The sequence below is a fragment of the Chionomys nivalis genome, chromosome 5, assembly GCF_950005125.1.
Source record: "Chionomys nivalis chromosome 5, mChiNiv1.1, whole genome shotgun sequence".
Lineage (NCBI taxonomy): Eukaryota > Metazoa > Chordata > Mammalia > Rodentia > Cricetidae > Chionomys > Chionomys nivalis.
In genome coordinates, this window is record NC_080090.1 from 46,244,596 (window position 1) to 46,265,873 (window position 21,278).

At 42.9% G+C, this 21,278-nt stretch overlaps 1 protein-coding gene across 1 annotated transcript; it reads right to left on the reverse strand.

Moving 5' to 3' along the window:
- Nucleotides 1-2,358: 2,358 nt before the first annotated feature.
- Sntn (sentan, cilia apical structure protein) lies at nt 2,359-17,830 on the reverse strand. The gene is given in 5 exon segments (XM_057770617.1): nt 2,359-2,857; nt 8,255-8,394; nt 14,257-14,291; nt 17,734-17,800; nt 17,803-17,830. Coding segments are annotated over 5 exon segments (429 nt in total). The 3' UTR covers nt 2,359-2,698.
- Between the last annotated feature and the right edge of the window lie 3,448 nt (nt 17,831-21,278).

A 21,278-nucleotide genomic window follows, 5' to 3' on the forward strand; every position in this document is an offset into this window, starting at 1 on the left:
TATGATGTGAGATTCCCCTCTGTATGCTGTGAATACCATTGAGTTAATAAAGAAAACTGTCTTGGGTCTGCACAGGGAATAGAGGTAGGCGGGGAAAACTAAACTGAATGCTGGAAGAGAGAAGGAAGAGTTGAGGAAAAGCCATGGTGCCTCCAGAGAAAGATGTGCTGAAACTTTGCTGGTAGGGCACAATCTCGTAGTGATGCACAGATTAGGGCAGACGGGTTAAATTAAGATGTAAGAGTTGGCAAATAAGAAGCTAGAGCTAGTGAACCAAGCAGTGATTTAAATAACATGGTTTCTGTGCAATTATTTTGGGGCTGAGCAGCCAGGAAACAAACAGGTGGCCTCCTACTATAATGGTGCCTCTTCACAGCAATGAAAACCTTAACTTAGACACTGGAAAAAGTCTAGACATACTTGCCTGTAAGGCAGCAGAGAGACACCCTCCTACCAGGCATTTGCAGAATGTTTAAGCTTACGCCCAGCGTAAAACTGCAACATCTCACTTAAGGGACTTGCTAGCTGCTCACATCTGGGAGGCAAATACTGTGACTTGTCCCCTTTGCTTTTCTGTAAGAGTCTGTTGGGAGCACAGTGTGGTAAATTATGTCAGGTATCAGGCACGGTGGAATGTAGCTGTGATTACAACATGAGAACTCCTTCCCTGCACTGGGATTCTGCCCCTGGATGGATCACTTGGCTAATCCTAAGCCATCAAGTGACTGAGAAATGAATGATTAGTCCTCTCTAAAGACTGAAGATAAAGGCACGTGTGCAGGCACATGGTCAAGGAAGGCTTGTGTTTTGCCTGATGCCCAGTGACCTTTCTGAGGGAGCTTGGATACCTGCTACTGCCTACTGAACTGATGCCTTGGAGGCCAGCACTCCTTACGCATGAATCAAAGCTTTTTGGAGAATCCATCTTAGAGATTCAGGTATGACATGTATGTGTGTGGTGTGTACATATGTTTATATGTGTGTGTGTAATTTCAAGGCAATAATATAAGAGGCAGTCATAGATAATGTGTGTCTCTTTGGAGTATGACAACTTTAGAACATAATGTTAAAGTGTGTTATAACATGTTGATAAAAAACAGTCAAATTACACAGCTGCTGAAGTGTGTGTGTATGTATGTATGTGTAGTCGCCTTTGTTTATTTGGTTGGTTGTTTTATAGTGACAGGTTGTTTTGTATTTTGAGACAGGGTTTCTCTGTATAGCTATGGAGCCTGTCCTGGCACTCACTCTGTAGACCAGGCTGGCCTTGAACTCACAGAGATCCACCTGCCTCTGCCTTGGGTCCTGAATGCTGGGATTAAAGACATGCACCACCACTGCCCGGCTTATAGTCTTATGTGTTACAGTCAAGACTTGCCTTGAATTCTTGATCTTTCTGTGCTCAAGCGCTGGGATTATAAATGTGCACTACCATACCTGGTAGGTTTCTGAATGCCATGTTTATTTAGGCATAATTCATAATCGCATACAATATAGTTTATCCATTTTAGTGTGACATTTTAAGAGTTTGACAAATGTAGCTGGGCGGTGGTGGCGCACGCCTTTAATCCCAGCACTTGGGAGGCAGAGGCAGGCTGATCTCTGTGAGTTCGAGGGCAGCCTGGGCTACAAGAGCTAGTTCCAGGACAGGCACCAAAGCTACAGAGAAACCCTGTCTCGAAACCCCCTCCCCAAGAAAAGAGTTTGACAAATGCATGCATTCATTCATATAACTACCACCATGAACGAGATAGGGATCATTGTCTTCCACTTAAGATCTCCCATGTGCCTGTTTGTAGACAATCTCACTTCCGACTCAGACCCTGGCAACACTCACCATGGTTTTTTTTTCTTTTATAGGACAAGAAGGATTTGATCTTTGAACATAGATCTGTTAGCATTCTGTAACCCTTATCTTACTTATAGCTATAATGTGTCTTAAACTGATCAAACAGTTGTTCAGAGCTAGGAAGATGGCTTAGTTGGTGAAGCAGTTTCTATGTAAGCATGAGGGTCTACGTTTGATCCCTAAAACCTACCTACAAAAGCTGAGCAGGGGGGATATTTCAGCACTGGGGAAGCAGTGACAGGTGACTCCCTGGGGAATCAGATTAGCTAGTATAGCCTCCCACAAAGCCCCAGGCCAATGAAAGCTCAAAAGGTTAAGGGAAACATCACTTGGGGAACAACACCGGTGATTGGCCTCTTGTTTCCATATGTACATGTACAGTTGCCTGCACACAAACACACACACACACACACACACCTGCATGCACAGACACAAAAGTTATTGTTGCATGGCTATTTCTTCTTCTGCAATTATTCAAACATGAGAAAGGGAAGAGGTTGTCTGGCCATTAGTTATTGTATTTTAAACAGTTTTATCAAGTAGATGCTCACAAATATCATCACATGATCAATGAATATGTAATTGAAAATCACATTTATAATGTGATTCCACATTCCTCAGAAAAATTCTCTAAGTCACTACTCCCTCATCAAAAGTGGTATCCAATTTTTCATGTCACAAATCATATTGTTTGAACATTTCTGAAGAGTGTTGAAATATTTGGAGCTACGCTGAACGAATGTAACCAATGTGAACCCTCCCATACTCGTTCCGAATTAGACAGGAACATCTTCCATCCTGTGACACTTGCTTTCACGATCATTTTGCCCATTCACATAATTAGTTAATTTATTTCATGACTTCTGCACTCAGTATATTTTGCAGCAGATCAGACACGATGGCAAGGCTCAGGAGCAGGATCACGAAGTCCTCAAAATCCAGTTTGTTTTCGGTGTGTTCATCAAGCTCAGAAAGAATGTCTTGATACTTTGGCTTGGTTTCTTCTCTCTGAGAATAGAGAATAAGTGAATTTTTATTCTGTGTATAAACTTTATATTTAGAGATGGTAATGAAAACTAAGAATGTTACTAATATGAGCATGGCCAGTGCCACCTCATAATTACTGTGCAAAATCCTTTATGACTTGTCTCTGACAATCCACACAGTGATCTTAATGTATATGTTCTACTACACACCAGCTATGGGCGGACACTCATAGAAGGAAGTAACTTGCCTCAGAGCAAGCAGCTTTTGCTGTGAAGCCAAGATTTGTGACCTTACCTGCCTGATTCCAGAGCCACCCTTTTAACCAGTAAGTTGTTTGGCCTTTCCTTAGACACAGAACTTCCTGTTTTCAGATCTTAAAAATATAATCTCTTAACTACAGGAGGTACCTTTTATTTGTTCCCTGGACTGTGAGCTTATTCAGAAATACAGGATAGAATGTGCTAGAAGAAAGCACATTGCTTCATGCGATTATTCAACGTTTAGTCTGAGTGTCAATCATATCCAAGCTTATAGCTGTCATGCACGGATTGTAGCAAAATATCTGAACAGCATTTAAGTGGAGAGCATTTTCAGTTTCAAACGTTTCTAGCAACATCTGGGAAATCTGACATTAAGCGCACAGAAGTCATTTGAGTCGCTCCGATACAAAGCTGTGTGTGACTTCAGTTTAACCAAAATGCTTCTCCATGCAACAGCTGCAAAAATCCCAGGAATGCTTGAGACAGTTTTGGAATGGTGACGTATTTCTTTTACAGTCTAAGTCACCCTTGTTTCTCTAGGCTGGCTGACCCTACAGGTCACATCTTCAGCTCGAGCCGAAGGAGCTCTTGACCCACCTGCTGAAGGAAAGCAGAGCACTGCTTAGAAAGAGCCGGAGTTCAGTGAAAGGACTTTCCTTGTGGAACTTGCCAGTTTTCTGAAAGGTCACTGAAGCATGCAGGCCTGTCCTCTCCTTCCGTTCTGTATGGTGAGGACCAGAGAGCTGGCGAGGCACTGGTCCCTCAAGGGTTTAACCAATCATCTTTTAGTATCTTCTTGGAGTACTCCTCCGTGCTGGTTCTGTTGTCTCTTACTGGCGAAAAGTGGTTACTGGGCATTGTGCTTAGCTTATGAGAAAGGTAGCTTTCTCTTTAGGACCTAGACTTAGTAAAAAGGGTGCCTCACAGTTTACCAGAGAGATCCACAGAGGGTTTAGAGTGGCAGCTCTCAACCTGTGGGTCACAACCTCTTTTGAGATCAAATGACCTTTTCATGGGGGTCATCTAAGACCATTGGAAAACACAGCAATTTACGTTACAATTAATAATAGTAGCAAAATTACAGTTATGAAGAAGCAATGAAAATAACTTTATGGTTGGGGGTCACCACCAGATGAGTAACTGTATTGAAGGGCCGTGCCGTTAGGAAGGCTGAGAAGACAGTGTGCATTTAGACGTCAGAGGGCAACTGCAGGTGTTCATCCTTTGTATATTCCACCTTGTCTGAATCAGGGTCTCTTGTACTCCAGGCTAACTGGCCAGAGGGCTTCCTGGGACTCTCCTGTCTCCACCTCCCATCTCATTCTAGGAGTGCTGGGGTTACATATGTGTGCTGTTGTTCCTGGCTTTATTTGCATTCCAGGGATTCGAACTCAGGTCCTCACACTTGTGCAAAAAGTGTTTTGCTTAGCGAGCTACCTCTAAAGATCTCTCCAGTCTTTGTTCCTTTTGCATGTTGTACCATGCATGCACACTTGCATACAGTCACATGTTGTAATAAGAGCGGTGGGGTTGAGTCTCCGGCACCCGGCCGCCCACATGGCTAGCTTATGCCCCGAAATAATTACACGGAAACTGTATTCTTTTAAACACTGCCTGGCCCATTAGTTACGGCCTATTATTGGCTAGCTCTTTCATATTGATCTAACCCATTTCTAATATTCTGTGTAGTACCACGAGCTGGCTTACCAGGGAGAATCTTAACCTGCGTCTGTCTGGAGTGGGAGAATCATGGCGACTCCTGACTCGGCTTCTTTCTCCCAGCATTCTGTCTGTTTACTCCGCCTACCTAATTTTCTGTCCTATTAAAGGGGCCAAGGCAGTTTCTTTATTACTTAACCAATGAAACAACAGATAGAAAGATGACCCACCTCCATCATTTCCCCTTTTTCTGTTTAAACAAAAAAGAAAGACTTTAACTTTAACATAGTAAAATTACATATAACAAAACAGTTATCAAGCAAGAATTACAGTTACAATATTTATATCTACTTTATCTTTTATCATAACTAAGGAAAACTATAACTATCTATTTATTCTTCAACTCCATCAAAGACTCCAGAAGGATATAATATTACCTAAGTAAACAAGAAATAAGAAATCTCTAGAAATGACAGAGACATCTTGCTGCCTGGACAGTCACCCAAAGTTCTTTTGTACCGTTGGGGCATCCATCTTCGGCCTACAGGCCCATAGTATCCAGCAGACACATTTTCATGAAGCAGGAAATTCCAAAGACAGTTCAGTCACTATCTGCTGTGTCCTGCAGAATGTCTCGCAGACTCTTTCATGAGTCAGGAACCCCGAAAGACCATCTCACCTTTAGGCAAGTTCAGCAGTCCTTTCTCTGTGGGTTCTCTGTGTCCAGTTTATGCATCAGTCCAGGCATGAGCAGTTTCATGCCCAAATGGCTATCAAACTCCATAAGGAGCCTCTTTGATGCCCATCTTCCTCTTGAAGTAACTGGTGCTGCCAAAAGCAGACGTGTCTCATTGTCATGAAAAGCCCTAAGTGATTAAAACATTAAATGCCATGTTCTGTAGTCTTTGAAAGATATGAAGAATGCCTATCTAAAATATATCTATGCACACCTTGAAAATCTAACTAACATGACTACAAGCTTGACTATTATTGATGATTATCCACTAACAACCTATATTTCTTAATTATACGTTACATTTTTAAATGAACTACACAATCACAATACCTTAATCAAGATCAGAGATACATATACACATAACAAAATTGACCTTAAAATCTATACCAATGCAAATTATTTATATCTATATCATATCCCCCTTTAAATGTAAAAGAACATTTATAAACCATATTTGGGAACATGGGCGCAGTTTTTCTCTCCAAACTGCTTCCTGCTGAATGGGGGCGCTGTATTCAGATCTTTCATGGTGTAACCTGTGTGTCAGGGTCATCTCAGTCGGCAGTTGAGTGAAGTAATTTTCTGAAGGTGTTCACAGCAACCTTTCAGGAGGGCGTGGTCTATCATACCATATCGGGATAGACACAATCCACAGAGTCTCATCCTCTGTGAAAACAAAAGAAGACCCTCTCCAAAGCATCATATCCTTAGACCCATATTCTAAAATCATAATACCCTTGTATCCATTTTGGTTTAGCTTGGCAGCCCATATAATGAAATATCTCTCTGCAGTTAGCTCCTTTACAGTCAAAAATTTTAAAGAAAACACAATAATACAAAAAATCCAGACTCTTTGTGAATTTTCCATTTTTACGTGGCTTATTTTTCTTTATTTCTTTTAATCTATAACTATCTGTACTCTGTCTCTTTAAAGACTTTATCCTTTTTTTTTTAAACCATTAACTTTTTTCTCTATATATTTTTCTTCTCTCTCTCAAGCCTACGTACATTCATCCAACACTGTGGTCTTTTATGTCTGAATCTGTTTTATTGTGAATCTGTAATTTTTTTACTATTCAGGAGCATTTCTTAAAATGTTAAGCACTTCTTAAAAACTTAAGTTGCACCATATACAGATAATATGGTACTGCCTGTGTCCTGCCCAGTCTAAACCTTAACTGCGCTGTTATTATGGTAATTACGGTAGTTCCTGCTTGAGACCAGACTGCTTGAGCATGGCGGAGTTGAGCGGCTCCTGCCTCAGAGCCATTTGGTGCCCCTGAGCCACACACAGTTCCAGGCACACAACAGTCCACATTGCCATCAAGCAAGCCGTAGCACTTTACTCCAAATGCTCCATTCAAAAGCTCTGTCTCCTGCAGGAGCCAGACAGAGATCGTAATGGCGGCACAGCCCAGAAAGCCAGCATTTTAAAACAGCCAGTTTTTTCCTGTTGCTGAGTCAGGACAATTTCTTTGCCGCACGCAACCCACAAACAGCAAAAAGCTGTCTTAAATTCTCTCTGTGTCCTTTTTAAGCCCTCTCAGGTTTCAAGTGGAGTTCATTAGCACGTTGGGTGCCACTCTGTTGTAATATGAGTGGCAGGGCTGCGTCCCCAGCACCCGGCCGCCCACATGGCTAGCTTATGCCCCCAAATAATTACACGGAAACTGTATTCTTTTGATCACTGCCTGGCCCATTAGTTCCAGCCTCTTATTGGCTAGCTCTTTCATATTGATCTAACCCATTTCTAATATTCTGTGTAGTACCACGAGCTGGCTTACCAGGGAGAATCTTAACCTGCGTCTGTCTGGAGTGGGAGAATCATGGCGACTCCTGACTCGGCTTCTTTCTCCCAGCATTCTGTCTGTTTACTCCGCCTACCTAATTTTCTGTCCTATTAAAGGGGCCAAGGCAGTTTCTTTATTACTTAACCAATGAAACAACAGATAGAAAGATGACCCACCTCCATCAGTCACACTCCTGAGAGACACTTTGATAGTATCTTATATGATTTTGTATGCTAAAACCAAGATATATACAATAGTTATTATCCTTTTAATATCTCAGAGCATACTAGAAACTTATAGACAACTTTTATACATTTTTTGTCCTACCTGTGAGTGAATATTGGTGGTTTAGGCTTGGATGTAGCCTTCTTTGTTTCTTATAACATTGCCATAGGTCAGTATTGCTCATAGTATAAGCATATACACATGACATCAGGTTAGCCAACTGTAGAAGCCATCAGAAAAAAATGAAAATAATAGCTAACTATTGCTCATATTGGTATCACTCATTTTCTAATGCTCAGAATCCCTTCTTTGGTTTCTCACCCCAACATGGTCCCAGTGTTTCACCATACCCTGTACTCAGCTGAAACTGCAGCCGTGGGCCACAATGCCTTCATGTTAGCTTGTTCATCAAATCCAGTGGACAGCTTACATACAGGAGAAGCTCAGTAAATGTTTATTTTTTTTATTTTTTTTAGTATTTATTTATTCATTATGTATACAATATTCTGTCTGTGTTACCAGAAGAGGGCACCAGACCCCATTACAGATGGTTGTGAGCCACCATGTGGTTGCTGGGAATTGAACTCAGGACCTTTGGAAGAGCAGGCAATGCTCTTAACCTCTGAGACATCTCTCCAGCCCCCTCAGTAAATGTTTATTGATTGAAATATTATGACGGCATCCTGGGGCTGGATTTCTTTGCTGTTTGGTGTGAGTTTTGCTTATTCATGCCGGCTAATTCTCTCACCTCTGTGAAATTCCTAAATTGGGTTTGCAGCAGATTTTTGGCAGTGGCTCTCCCAACCTTGCCGTCGGGGTCAGAAGAGTTCCTGAAAATCAGAGCGATGGTAGCCATGGCCTTCTCTAGGTCTGAGCCTTTCTTCAAAGCTGTGCAAGAAGAAATGAAGAGTGGAGGCTCAGAAGAGGAATATGACGCTTTGTGCAGACACAGGGCTGTGTCTTCTGAGGGAGCATGCGGAAGAAGCATGCAATGTGTATGTCAGTGTGGCCAGTGCTTGGGCGCATTGCCCTTTCTTAGAGTTGGATTTGGGGCTATCTGATCCTGTATCTCTAAACAATAAAGAATGAAATTTCCCTTCGTAGCTTTTGAGTTAAAGTTAGGCTAAGATTTGACACCTGCTTGCATGTGACTTCCCTAGGAAAGCCCCTTACATCACTAAGCCTTGGTTTTCTGAGATGTAATTTCAGTTATCCAACAAATAGTTACCAAGCACCTGCTGTGTGTTGAGTTTAGCTTTTGATATTAGAGATACCTCATGTAAAAAGTTCAAGTTTTACTCTTGTGCAGTTTCTATCTTGTGTTAGATATGGCATCATTTTATGTGAATATAATAAAGGGGAATGATGCCTGGGTAACCTCTAAGGTAATAAGAGCTGGTGTAGGAGGTCCTTCTGTATTTGTGGTGCTTTCATTGGTTATTAAAGAAACTGCCTTTGTCTAGTTGATAGGGCAGAACTTAGATAAGCGGGAAGACAGAACAGAATTCTGGAAGGAAGAAGGCAGTGTGGCAAGATGCCATGAATCTCCGGCCTGAGACGGACGTAGGTTAGAATCTTGCCAGTAAGCCATAGTCACATGGTGATACACAGATTTAATAGAAATGGGTTAATCAAGATGTGAGAGTTAGCCAATAAGAGGATATAGCTAATGGGCCAGGCAGCAATTTAATTAATACAATTTCTGTGTGATTATTTCGGGCATAAGCTAGCTGGGCAGCTGGGATGAAACAAAAGGACCCGTGCAAAAGGACCCGTGCTCCTCATACAACATATAGCTACATCATGTCTGTTTCTCAAACACTGTGATGTTCCGGTTAGTTTTTTTGATTTAAGATCAGTGGTGGAGAGGGCAGTGCTAATTCCTTCCCAGGGGCAGTGCCCGATGCACACAGAGAGAGGCAATGGGAATCATTTGAACAACTCTATGTGCTAAGTTCCCTTAGTCACCAATAAATCTACAAGGATAAAACAATCCCCCCTACAGCTATGGCATGTTTACCTTTCTCTCTAATGAGACAATGCTCTTCGTGAAGACAAAAGCCTTACGTTCATGATACCAGCAGCAATGTCTGCTGCATAGCAGGGCTGGCCAATGCTGTTGAGTGGTTGAGTAAGACAAAGAGGAAGGAAATCTCACAGTGTTCAGCTCAGACAATATGCAACCATCAGGGATTCAAAGAATGCTCAGTTAGAGGAAGGGTCAGCACACTGAGGTGTCAAGAGTAGATGTGATCTCTACTCATAGGCATCTTATGATTTAGTAGACAAATAAATAATAATCATGAGAATACATATGTCTATACCTATGTATTTGGCTTTTATATATTTAATAATGCATATAAAGTCTAGCTTTTTTTCTATCAGTGTATGGCTTTGTCGTTGTTTTCATGGTACCCACTTCTGGGTGTTAGTAATATCTCAGTCTGCCTCTTACTTGTATCCCCATGACTAAGGATGCTCACAACTGCCTATAAATTCAGGTCCAGGGCATCTAACACCCTTTTCTGGTCTCCACGGGCATCAGACATACACATGATACATAACACATGCAGGGGGGAAAAAGGCCCATTCAAATAAAAAGAAAAGAAGGGAAAAACCCACACGGCAGAGAAAAAAAACAGAGATGTCAAAGACCTTAATGTAATACCAAAACTTAGAGAAAAACAGGCAGAAGACTTCAAGATTCAGGCATACAAAAGGGCTATTTTTATAAAGACACGGTCTCTGTGCAGCCCTGGCTGTTCTGGAGGTCATTCTGTAAACCAGACCGGCTTTGAACTCAGAGATCCACCTGCTTTTGCCTCCATGGTGTAGGGATTAAAGGTGTAGACCTCTCTTCTCAGCTGAGAACTTTCGGGAATTAAGCACAGCAGCACAGGAAATAATCCTACAAATCGGCAGTGGGGACTAGGAGACGTGGAGAAACTGTGCAGTCTCTGTAACCACAGCGTCTCTCCAATGGAGAGTGGCTCTCGTTGTTTCACCCTTTGTCAACACTGCTTTGGTTATTCTAGGCCCTTGTTTGCTTATTCTGGGGCCTTTTCTTTCCGAATAAGGCTTAGAATAATCTCACCTGTCTTCAGAAACCTTGCTGGAATTTTAATACAGATTGCACTAAAGACCTGTGGGAGGCAAACCGCTGTCTTTACTTTTTGACAACCCTTGCCAGTCTATGTTGACTTTCCAAATCCACAAATGCTAGGCTTCTCCCTGACTCTATCATTTCATGGGTGAAGAACAGTTAGGACCTTGTTCATGGCAGGCTACTAATTAACAGGGGAGCTGGGATTGGAAACGCCAAACACAGGAGCTACCGAGGTACTCAGGGAACTGTGTGTGTGTGTTTTGCTTCCCATTGAATCTGTAACACTTTCGAGGGCACCAAACACAAAGCAGTGGGCTTGCAAAAAAAAATTTTTTTTTGAGTGAATGGCCGTAAAACTTATTTTAATTTTTTTCCTCCTTGGACTCCCATTTGGCTATAGGTTATCAGTTTTGTGCTCTTTTGAGTTGTGCTTTCTGCTTGTAGTGTCTGCTTATCTAGATCCAACATGCCAACTTTCCTAGGACAACAGTCTTGGAAGGCCCCCTCTATTCTTTGCTCTTTTTTACCCCTTCCCTAACCATCTCTTCCCCCAACCCCTGCCGCTCCCAGAAGCCCATGTTTCTATCTCCTCAAGTGTCTAACATGTACTGCTCAATACTGGGGGATGAGCATATTCTTATAACTCCTGATCTGTCTGCCCATATGTTTGTGCATGCCCATGTGTGAAGCACAATATGAATTAATCTTAACAATAAGAACCCAAAGGCAGATATCAAGGATGAAAGTTGAAATATTAGAAAAGCTGAGCAGCCAGCCACCATGAAATCTCAAACCAAATGGGTCCTCCCATCTCTACAAATCCTCAGACTGAATGGGGGTGATTCTATCTCTACCTACCTTATATTCCTGTCTCCATATACCTGATGCTGGGATTAAAGACACAAGCCTCCCATGTACTGGGATTAAAAGTGTGAGCCATCACCACCAACCTCTGTTTCTCTTTTAGACTGGTTCAGTCTTGTGGCCTTGAACTCCTGATCTTTCTGCTTCCTCTTTTCCAATACTGGGATTAAAAGTGTGTGCCACCACTGCCTGGCCTCTATGGCTCTCTAGTGGCTACCTCTACCCTTTGATCTCCAGGCAAGCTTTCTTTGTCAGAATACAAGCAAAAGATCATACAACCCATGTGCATACATGCAGTGGTACTTTCTTTCGCCTTGCTCCATTTTTAATAACATTAACCTCACATTTAATAGGCTCAAGAATGAATTCTATGTAAACACAGTCTTGTTTTAAAGAGGTAGTTGCCTAGATAAAACACATTAATTCTTTAGAAAAAAATGCATGAATAATTTGGACTGATAGATTTATTCATCAGTAATCAAGACTAGCTGGTTATGGTGTAGAAAGAGCTTTGCTGGGTCTGAGGCTGTTCTTGGAGGACAGAAGGTAGTGGTATATATACTGGACATGCCAGCCTGATGAGGAAGGGGTAATTCTCAGGCTCTGAGTGAGTCTGTTAATAACATCAGGCACCTTCCTTTGTTACTCCATATGTTCCATGTGCCTTTCAAATATCATCTTATTTAATGTGTCCTCAAACCCACAGGGGCAGGTAATATTTGTGTCTTAGTTTTACACATTGGAGACCTTCACTTGGAGATATTAAGAATCGTAAAAATCACAAAGAGATGAGGTGTGAAAGGCTTAAGGATTTGTCTGAAAGCTGACAGAAATATCAACTTCTTTGGAATATGTTGTGTAAGGTTATCCACGCAGGTTGTACAAGCGAGGCGTTTCCCAGCTCTGGTGGAGTTCAAGTCTGGCTGTTCTCTGAATGGCACTCCATCTGGACCATCTGACTTCACGTTCTTATCCTACCTCTCTTGAAAGACAGCCCGCCTGCATCTTTCTCCCAACGGTAAGCTAGCATATATTCATGGCAAAAAACAGACCTAGGAATATTTAAAATAGGAGATAGCAAAGAGTTGTTTGTCCTAAAGACACTGATGATATTTTTCTGAGTCTTTTTCATGCCCTGTCTTTACAGTTTTCTTCTTCCTTAATAAACCAGCAGGTTGCTGCCTAACTTTTTCATTGTCTGCTTCCTACAGTCTTGTGATTTAATATGTGAAGCATATTGAAAGGGTGTGTGTGGGGTTAGAAAAGCAAAGGTTTGCATCTTTCATTGGCTCTCTTGTCTTTGGGATTTGGGGGTGGGGATGTCGGAGGATAGCTCTTCCAGACTCTCCGTGTGACCCCCTTCTCTTTCATATCCCATTGCAATGAATTTTGAACCACATGCCGTTCATTCTTACTCTCTGTATCTCACAAGTATGGAACACCCAGCATCTGTTCTGGGCCTGGAACAGTGAATGACGTCAGAGCAATGCTGCCATCTTGGAGGTCACAGCAGTGGATGCTCCTCCCTGGGGAATGGATGTGATGCAGCTCACTTAGCGCTTGTGTCCATCCTTTGAGGTAGGCCCAGATTACAGATGAGGAAACCGAGGCATGAGGAGACTAAGTAACTTCCCCAAAGTCAGAAAGCCAAACTGGCTCTTTTCTCAAATGCCCACTGCCTCCAAGTATCGCTTTTCAGGCAGCTGTACATATCCTTCAGGACTATTTTCTACCCCCAGAAGCTGCAACAGGTCCCTCTGTTTCACTTCTCTTATTCCCTGACCATAAAATCTTAATAATTGTCACACTTGAAACTCTGTACCATCTCAGTTGCCTTTTAGATCACTGTTGCCCAAAGAGATAGATACACTGCAAGCCACAGTCTTAATTTAAAACTTTCCCAGCGACAAATTAAAAAGACTGAAAAGAAAAGAGTGAAATTGATTTTAATAATATATATTACTCAACTCAATATATTAAAATTTTCAACAGGTAGTTAATACTAAGTTCATAAGAGATTTTATAACTCCTATTTATCAGTTTCTTTCAGTTTTAAAATCTCTATTCAAGTTAATCACTGCTCTCTATGGCTCGTACCTATCATGCAGGATAGAGCAGGTTCAGGGATGTATGTTTGCAGAGGTCAGTGATAACATTGCAATTACTTTTACAATCTTTCTCAGGTCGTGGTATGTTGTGGGACTCAGAAAACACGCAATTTGTGTGTTAAACTGAACTGAAAACTTCAGTCATTTTCCACATTTGTTTCCTGCTTTCCTCTAAACCACGGGACACTAAACATTAAGCACTGGGTTTGGTGATGTCCCCAAAAGTTAGTAGCATAGAAACACCACTCTCAACACTATGAGGGCTAAGAATCACCTCGTTCTAGAATTTCTCCTCATATAAGTGGCTTTTGCAAGTGAAAAGATGGAGGCTTGTAGAACACACATCTGCCCAAGCATATGGATAGTGTAGGCAGTACTGATAGTTAGTAAGACCCTATTCCTTATTCCCCAGGCCAACAATTCCCCTAATGCTTTACTACCTTTACTACCTTAGTACAAAATACACATATGTTCTTACCCTATATTGCTGCTCCCTAAACACTCAAAGTGTTTAAGTTCAAATGACAAAGAGAGAGAAAGAGTTTCATGGACATTTCATGGTTTATCCAGAAGTTTATCACATCTCAGGCATTCTTGATCCTGTTAATTGTAACTCTTGGCCTGCTGTTATGTAGCAGTACACACACACACTTCAGCCATTCCATGCCTTACCTTTTATTGAAGCCAGTTGTTTAGATATTGAAACACTGCAAATAAAATAAAGGGAAGAGTGAGTTTTTAGAGTTTTAGAGTTTGGACACTGATCTCTTCATAAAATGACACATGATTTAAAATGATCGTTTTTAGTAGATGTCCTCTGCCCCTTCTATTGGGGCATTGTGGTGGTTCAAATGTAATTAGCCCCATGGACTCATAGAGAGTGGCACTATTAGGAGGTGTGGCCTTGCTAGAGGATTTGTACCATGGTGGGGGCAGGCTTTGAGGTCTCTGATGATCAAGCTATGCCTAGTTCAGTTCACTTCCGGTTGCCTGTGGGATCAAGATGTGGGATGCTCAGCTTTTTCTCTAGCACCACGTCTGCCTTAATGATAATGGACTAAATCTCTGAACTGTAAGTCCCCCCCAATGAAATGTTTTTCCTTTTTAAGAGTTGTTTCTAATAGTAGTAGAAACCCTAATGCTGTGGACTGCAGAATTATGCCATAAGAGATCAGCAAGTACTTCAGAGGTCAACCTATCAGAGATGCATGTCTCATGGAGATAGACTTTACTTAGCAAGGCAGTGAGGTATATGGTCTTCTGACTGTGTTAGCTCTCCTCATGGCGGATTTCTCGTGCAAAGAGCTTTCCCTCACGTTACAGCTTGGGGACTCTTCCTACAGCACGACAGCGTGGTTATTGTTTACTGGACACAATTTCCGCTGTGCATTGGTATATTGGATCGCTTTGCCAGCCATCGTGATTCTGGCAAGAAAGTAATCACAGTCTCTCCCCCAGCTCCTTGTGTAAACTTAGAAGTCTGCCTCCCTGTACTAATCTCCTTTGGTAGACAGTTGGTCAGTGTTAGCGTTCAGGCAAAGAGGCCTCAATTGAGACATTCACAGATGCCCAAGGACTGGAATTTCGGCGTGTCTGAAGTTGTTGAGCCATGGCTTTCAGAGAGATAAAGAACAAATGTGTCCTGGATTCGCTCTCCCAGCAGATAGGAAAGTGCTGCCCAAGCTAATCTCGCGTTAACCTTAAAACAAATCCTTAACTCTTTGTACTTATTTTTATCTCAGTCTACTGAAGCAAGAAATTTACAGCTAGTATTTGACCCTGAGAGACAGATAGCATCCGGTGTAATCCTTAGAAGTCAAAAGGTTCCCTTTAAGCCAGTTAACATTTAGCGAAAGTGCTAACACGAACCAAAGGTTCAAAGGTCGCATGCCTCCTGTTTGTTTACGTACGTTGCCTAGTTACCCGACAAGACCTCCACCTACCGGGGCAAAAGCAGCAGACTGAGGAAAAGATGATTCTTGCCTTGCTCCTGATTTTTTACTGATTATAACTTTTAGCTTATTTACCTAGTCACATTTAAGAAAATAAAGCACATGTAATCTCCTGAATTTCCCTAATGATCCCCCCCCCCTTTAAGAAGTTCTTGGAGGCTTTGAGCCACAAAGAAAGGCTGACAGTTACTACTTTGTGTAAACTTTTATCTTTTTCTCTGACCCTGAACAATTCCAGGCTTGTACGCAATTCTAAGCTGGAGAATTGCGGATTTTATGTGTCCATAAACTGGAAACCCTTGCAGCGGAGCACAACACTAAAGAAAGGGATGCAAAAAGCACGTGGTGGAGAGTTCATTCCACCCTCAGATCTTTTTCAGTTAGTTCCCTCACCAGCATAGCGTTTTATCCAGAACCTGAAGGGGTCTAAGGGGCTGGTACCCCAAAGGACCCCAATATCCCAAGACAGGTATTCATGTGTCCACTTAAGTACTTCCCACACAGTAAAATAGGGTATGTCTATGTCTGACTGTAGCCCATATAGCCACGCACTCCTGGTACTTATACCCTGTGATGCAAATTCCTTCAACTGGGAAAGGGACAAAGGAGAAGACTTTACTGCGAGCTTCTGTGGAAGGTCACAGAACTTCCTAGCACTGGGAAGCCGTTGTTGATGGTGGAGCTTCCCTCATTCCGTGTTTTTATGTGACTATGAGGAGCGAAGCTGTCACAAACCTGAAACTCCACTTAGATGTAAAAGGAACAAATAATTTTTTGCTTATAGAACAGTTATAGAATGCTAAGTCTTTACGTGCCCTTGCTCTAGCTATCTAGGCCGCCTGCCTAACCCAGGAATGAATGGTCTCTTATAGCTTCGTGTCTAGTACACAGTACAGATTTAAACAGGCAACGTAGTGCAGAACAACATATACATATAAAGAAAAGAGAAGGGCTAACCTTGTCTACGGGCAGGGTAATGGACTGAGGAGTCGAAATCAGTAAAAGAGCAGGAGAAAGGTTTCTGGTGAAGAGAGCACTGTATTGAGGCCCTGAGGTAAGGGGGATCAAGACTGGACGGAAGAAGTCTGCACATAGTTGGAAACTAGAGACAGGAGACAGTGAGGAGGGTCAGGCTGAAGTCGAGGATTGGGGCCAGAGAACACTGAGACTTTGAGCATTAGAAAGCGAAGAGGGTGGGCATTACAAAGCAGATAAGCATTTGGGCTAATCTGAAGTGGATGGGCTGTAGCTTCACAGGAGGCAAGAAGAGGAGAACTACTTTATAAACAGTAAATAAAAATTTGCATGATTTCCCACCTCCACCCCCAAATGGCTGGGGAACACGAAAGAACTATAGAATATGGCCAAGGGCAGAGTTGTGCTGGCACCTCCTTAGAAGGAAGCTTGGGGTTTTCAATCTGGGTTTGTCGTTAACTAGTAGAAGTATTGTTGTTGTTATTAATTGTGTGTGGGGAGGCTTTACTTTTCTCATTCAGGAGCTAACTGCCTGCCTCTAGGATGTGTTAGGACCTCGAGGCTCTTCTTTGTGAGTTACTCCCGATTCCCCAAACCTCTGCACCTTGATGATGCTTCTTCAGGATGGAAGAGGTGCCATCTTTTCACGTTTCAAAATGTGCACTTGCCACATGGCACGTGTTAGTTTTTATCACTCTGATTGATTTTCTGTCTCCTCCGTTAGTATGTGAAGACCCTGACGAGCCAGAGCTCTGTAGTTTATCCCCACACCTCCCACCTCTTGTCTGGCAGAGTGCCATGCCCTTGTTAGGTGTTCCCAAGCTGCTTTGGGAAGTAAAGTTGGCATCGTAAATGGGACTCCACGGAAAAGAACATTTTTTACTTGCTGGATCCAGTTTGCACATCTGAATAACATGAACGCTTTCCCCCATCATCGATACTGTAGAAGACTGTGCTGTACAGTAGAAATCAGCAGCAAATTTAACCTGCAAATATTTCTCAAGAGGCGATCAAAGATCTTTGCGTTAATGTCATCTTTTCGGTTCACTGACAAAACTTCAAGTTTGTTCTCTTTGTTTCTCCATTTTAATTTCAATCTGGACTTGGGTGGTGACAGCAATTTTCTTCAGTATTGTGGCTTCCTAACTATGGATATGAATAGGTTCTAAATACATCTATAAATTCACTGTAACTCAGTAAAGGATACCCAAGCACCACTGACCTTTTAGGCATGTTGCTGGGCGTTAGAGTGGATGCTGGGGCTTCAGGAAGCCTGGACTCTCCTCTGAGTGGATTGTGTGGTCCTGAGTGCTGTGCATGCAGTCTCCCTTATTCCTGCTTCCCTTGTTATGCCTCGGCCTTCCTAAGCAACAATCACCTGCTTGCTGTGGCTATTGTATTCATTCCATGACAACCACACAATGACACTTGAAAACCTTTGCCCCAGTGTTACCGTACGTAGACATTAAATCATTCATACACTTAGTCTACATTTGAGTGATTTGAGTGTCTGTAGTGGGCCAGGCTTATGCAGAGTTCTGAGGGCACAATCCTCATCTCCGTGTGTTTACCAGAATGACTAACATCAATCAGAAAGTGTGCAAAGTGTGATAGTTGTAAGGAGCTGTCCTAAGAAAGGTGGGTGCCAAGAGGTCACAACGTCTCAGGCGGAGCATCCTTTAGGAAATGACACTTGAGGATGGGTAGACATTATTTAGGTACAAGACAAATGGTCTTCATTGGAGGAGACACAGTAACATCGCCTGTGTGGTCCCCAGAACAGAGGAGGGCGTAGGTCTGTTTGCATGGACTCTGTAGAGAAGAATGTTGGCTAGGCTGTGCAGAGACCTGCATACTTAGTGGAGAATGCTGCACCCAAGTCAACATAAGGGGCACTCAGTCATAAGGTGAGTGAAGCTAGGTTCGCATTCTGGAAAGATCACCCCAGTTTCAGTGAGCGCAGCCTTAAAGAGAAGCGAGAGAATGCAAGAAAGACTGTTTGGTTCCTGGTAGTTTTAGCGCTCTTTCTATGAGGGCCTGGGGATGCACCACTGCAATTGCAGAGTCTAATTCAGACTGAGTCTAATTACATATTCAGTAATTGCTAGAAGTCACTAATGAGGCAATGGGAAGAAACAATAAGAGAAGCTATAAGAGTCCTCATCCAGAACGCTCTTGGGCCTTAAGACACTGGTTTCCCACTGCTGTGTCTTCTATTGCCTGCTTCTTTTTAAAAAGTGTGTGTGTGTGTGTGTAAGCCAGGGGTCAACTTTGAGGGTCTTTCTTGATTGCTGTCCGTTCTACACTTTTTGAAGCAGGGTCTCTCAGTGAGCCTGGGACTCATAAGCTGCCAGACCAAAGCTCTGGGATTATAGGCACATACATCTGTGCCCAACTTTTTAACACTGGAGGCGGAGAGTCAAACTCATTTCCTCCTGTTTATATGGGAAGTACTTAATGAAGCCCCCACGCCTGCTTCTTTTGACAGGCTCCCCTTTCCTCTTCTCCCGCTAGCTTTTCACTAACATCCTTAACAGCTTTCGTGCGATCTGAGAAGCAGAAGGGAGAATTTGCTTAGCTGCACTGATTACAATTGCCCACGCTGGGCTGTTTCACTGCCAGCCCGTCCTGTAGGTGGCCAGTTCCTCCACACTGCTCCTGCGAGCCTGGACTGACACCGAGTCAATTTCACTGCTCAGGTTAAAGCCTCAGAGTTAGGCCCCTGTCGTTATGGTGCCTGAGGAGTTAGTACTTTAATTACAGAGGCAGGTGATGTGGGATTTCCCGAAGGACATAATTTTTTTTTCCACCTAGCTTGGGCTGCATAGTGGGACCCTGATTCAAAAACCTAAAAGCTAGACATGCTTAGAGTTTCTTTTCTTGGCAAGGCACCTTGGGTAGGGTTTCAGGATCTGGATCTTGAAGGAACAGCTCAGGTCGTTCTGATGGGCACCACTGAGAGCTGCTCGTAATGTTCAGAGTAGGATTTAAGGTCGAAGGAGCTGGCTTCTCGTCCCAATTCTGCCACTTACAGCTTGTGTTTACTGAGCAAAGACATTCAAAACTGTAAAGTCTGACCTCTCATCTGTAAAACAGCACATTCCTTATGGCGCTATTGTTGAAGCTGGGCAGCTTCTTGTAGGGGAAGCACTTAACACTGTCTGATACAGGAAGGGAAATCAATAAATAATACTTCCCAAGAGAGTGATGTGGGGGATGAGTTTATCATTAGCGCCCCGGCAAGATGCAGGTTCTGACTGAGATGGTGCCGGAGATGTTCATCAAAGGATGCTGCATGGGAAGGGAAAGGACCCTGGACACCCAGGAGCACGGGAAGCTGCTGCCACTCTCTGTCCCGTTGGGTGCCAGTATTGTGGAGCCTGGGGAGAGCTGTGTTCAGAGACCATGTGACAGACTGCTTTTGGATGGAAGCGGCCACCTCTGTCATAGAAGTGAGGCAGGGAGGGGCTGGAATGACCTTTCCCCTACTCTGATTTGAACCTGTTCCTTCCACTGTCTAAGCCCACCTGGCAGGGAGTAGCAAAGGAAGCTGGCAGGGGTCACTGCGGGGCTGGATTACCTGGAGCCTAGGGAGGGTAGGAGATGGGAGGTGGAGAGATAAGGAGAGGCAGTAAATACTGGGATACAAAAAGTGACGGTGATGAAAGTGAAATGACAGGAATCTGAGGCATATCCGTGGGTTTATCAGGTTTGAAATGATGAAAGGGAGCTGACTTTCTTTAAAAAATACATAAGTTTCTAAAGACAAGTGGTAGAAGGCTATTTTTCCCACATCACACTTTCATAAAATTCAGATTGTTCATAATAGGTAGTCTTAAGCCATATGGGTAAATATATATTATATTAATTTATATATATGTATATAATATATTAGTGCCCTGGCAAGATGGAGGCTCTGACTGAGATGGTGCCAGAGATGTTCATCATATATATAAAATCCCCTGGTCAACTGGGCCTTGGGGCAATGTGATGACAGGGTATTTTGAGTATACTGAGTAGATGTCCAGTTGGGGACAGGAACTGCACAGCAGCCTTTGGGGGCTTGGCAGATGACTCTGTGACCCTGTGTGGGTTTGCTGACAGGCACACAGCACCATTTATATGGAGGCGGCAGCAGTGGGGTTCTTGCAGTCCAGCTACAGGCTGGATAGGTGAAGATATTCCCGGGGCTTGGGATTTTGTAAACAGAATGAGAAAAAAAATGCCATCGCAGAGAAAAGTGATTTTTTTCTTAAAACTCAGTTTGCTCTCACAATTGGGTTCTCTTCCTTCATGCTATTCAGCAAAAATGAAATAGCAGATTATTGGCTAGTACGAGGCCTGCCTGTTGGGGGTTGGCTGACCTCTTTGTTCACATGGGGCCAAGTTCTTCACACAGGACTCGGAGGCAGCAGCCCCACATATTGTTTGAGGCCATTTAGAAGTAGAATTGTGCAGTTTTCCACACGTGCTTATTTCCTGGCTACAGGGACTCCTAGATCCTTGAAGTGACCAACAGCTATTTAAGAGCCATTGCTGGAGGTCACTGCGCTCTCTGTCTGGAAAGACGCGTGCCAGCTTCATCCTGAAACACGATTAGACATAGCTTCTCAGGCAGTGTGATTATCCATGCCTGGGAGAGCTGCTATTGTGCTCACCTTTTCCTAAGCACTTTGCTATCTACGACAACCATTTGAGAGATCTGTCATCACACACAAACAGCGATTTTCAGACTTAGAAGGATTTCATTTCTTATCTAAAATTCTC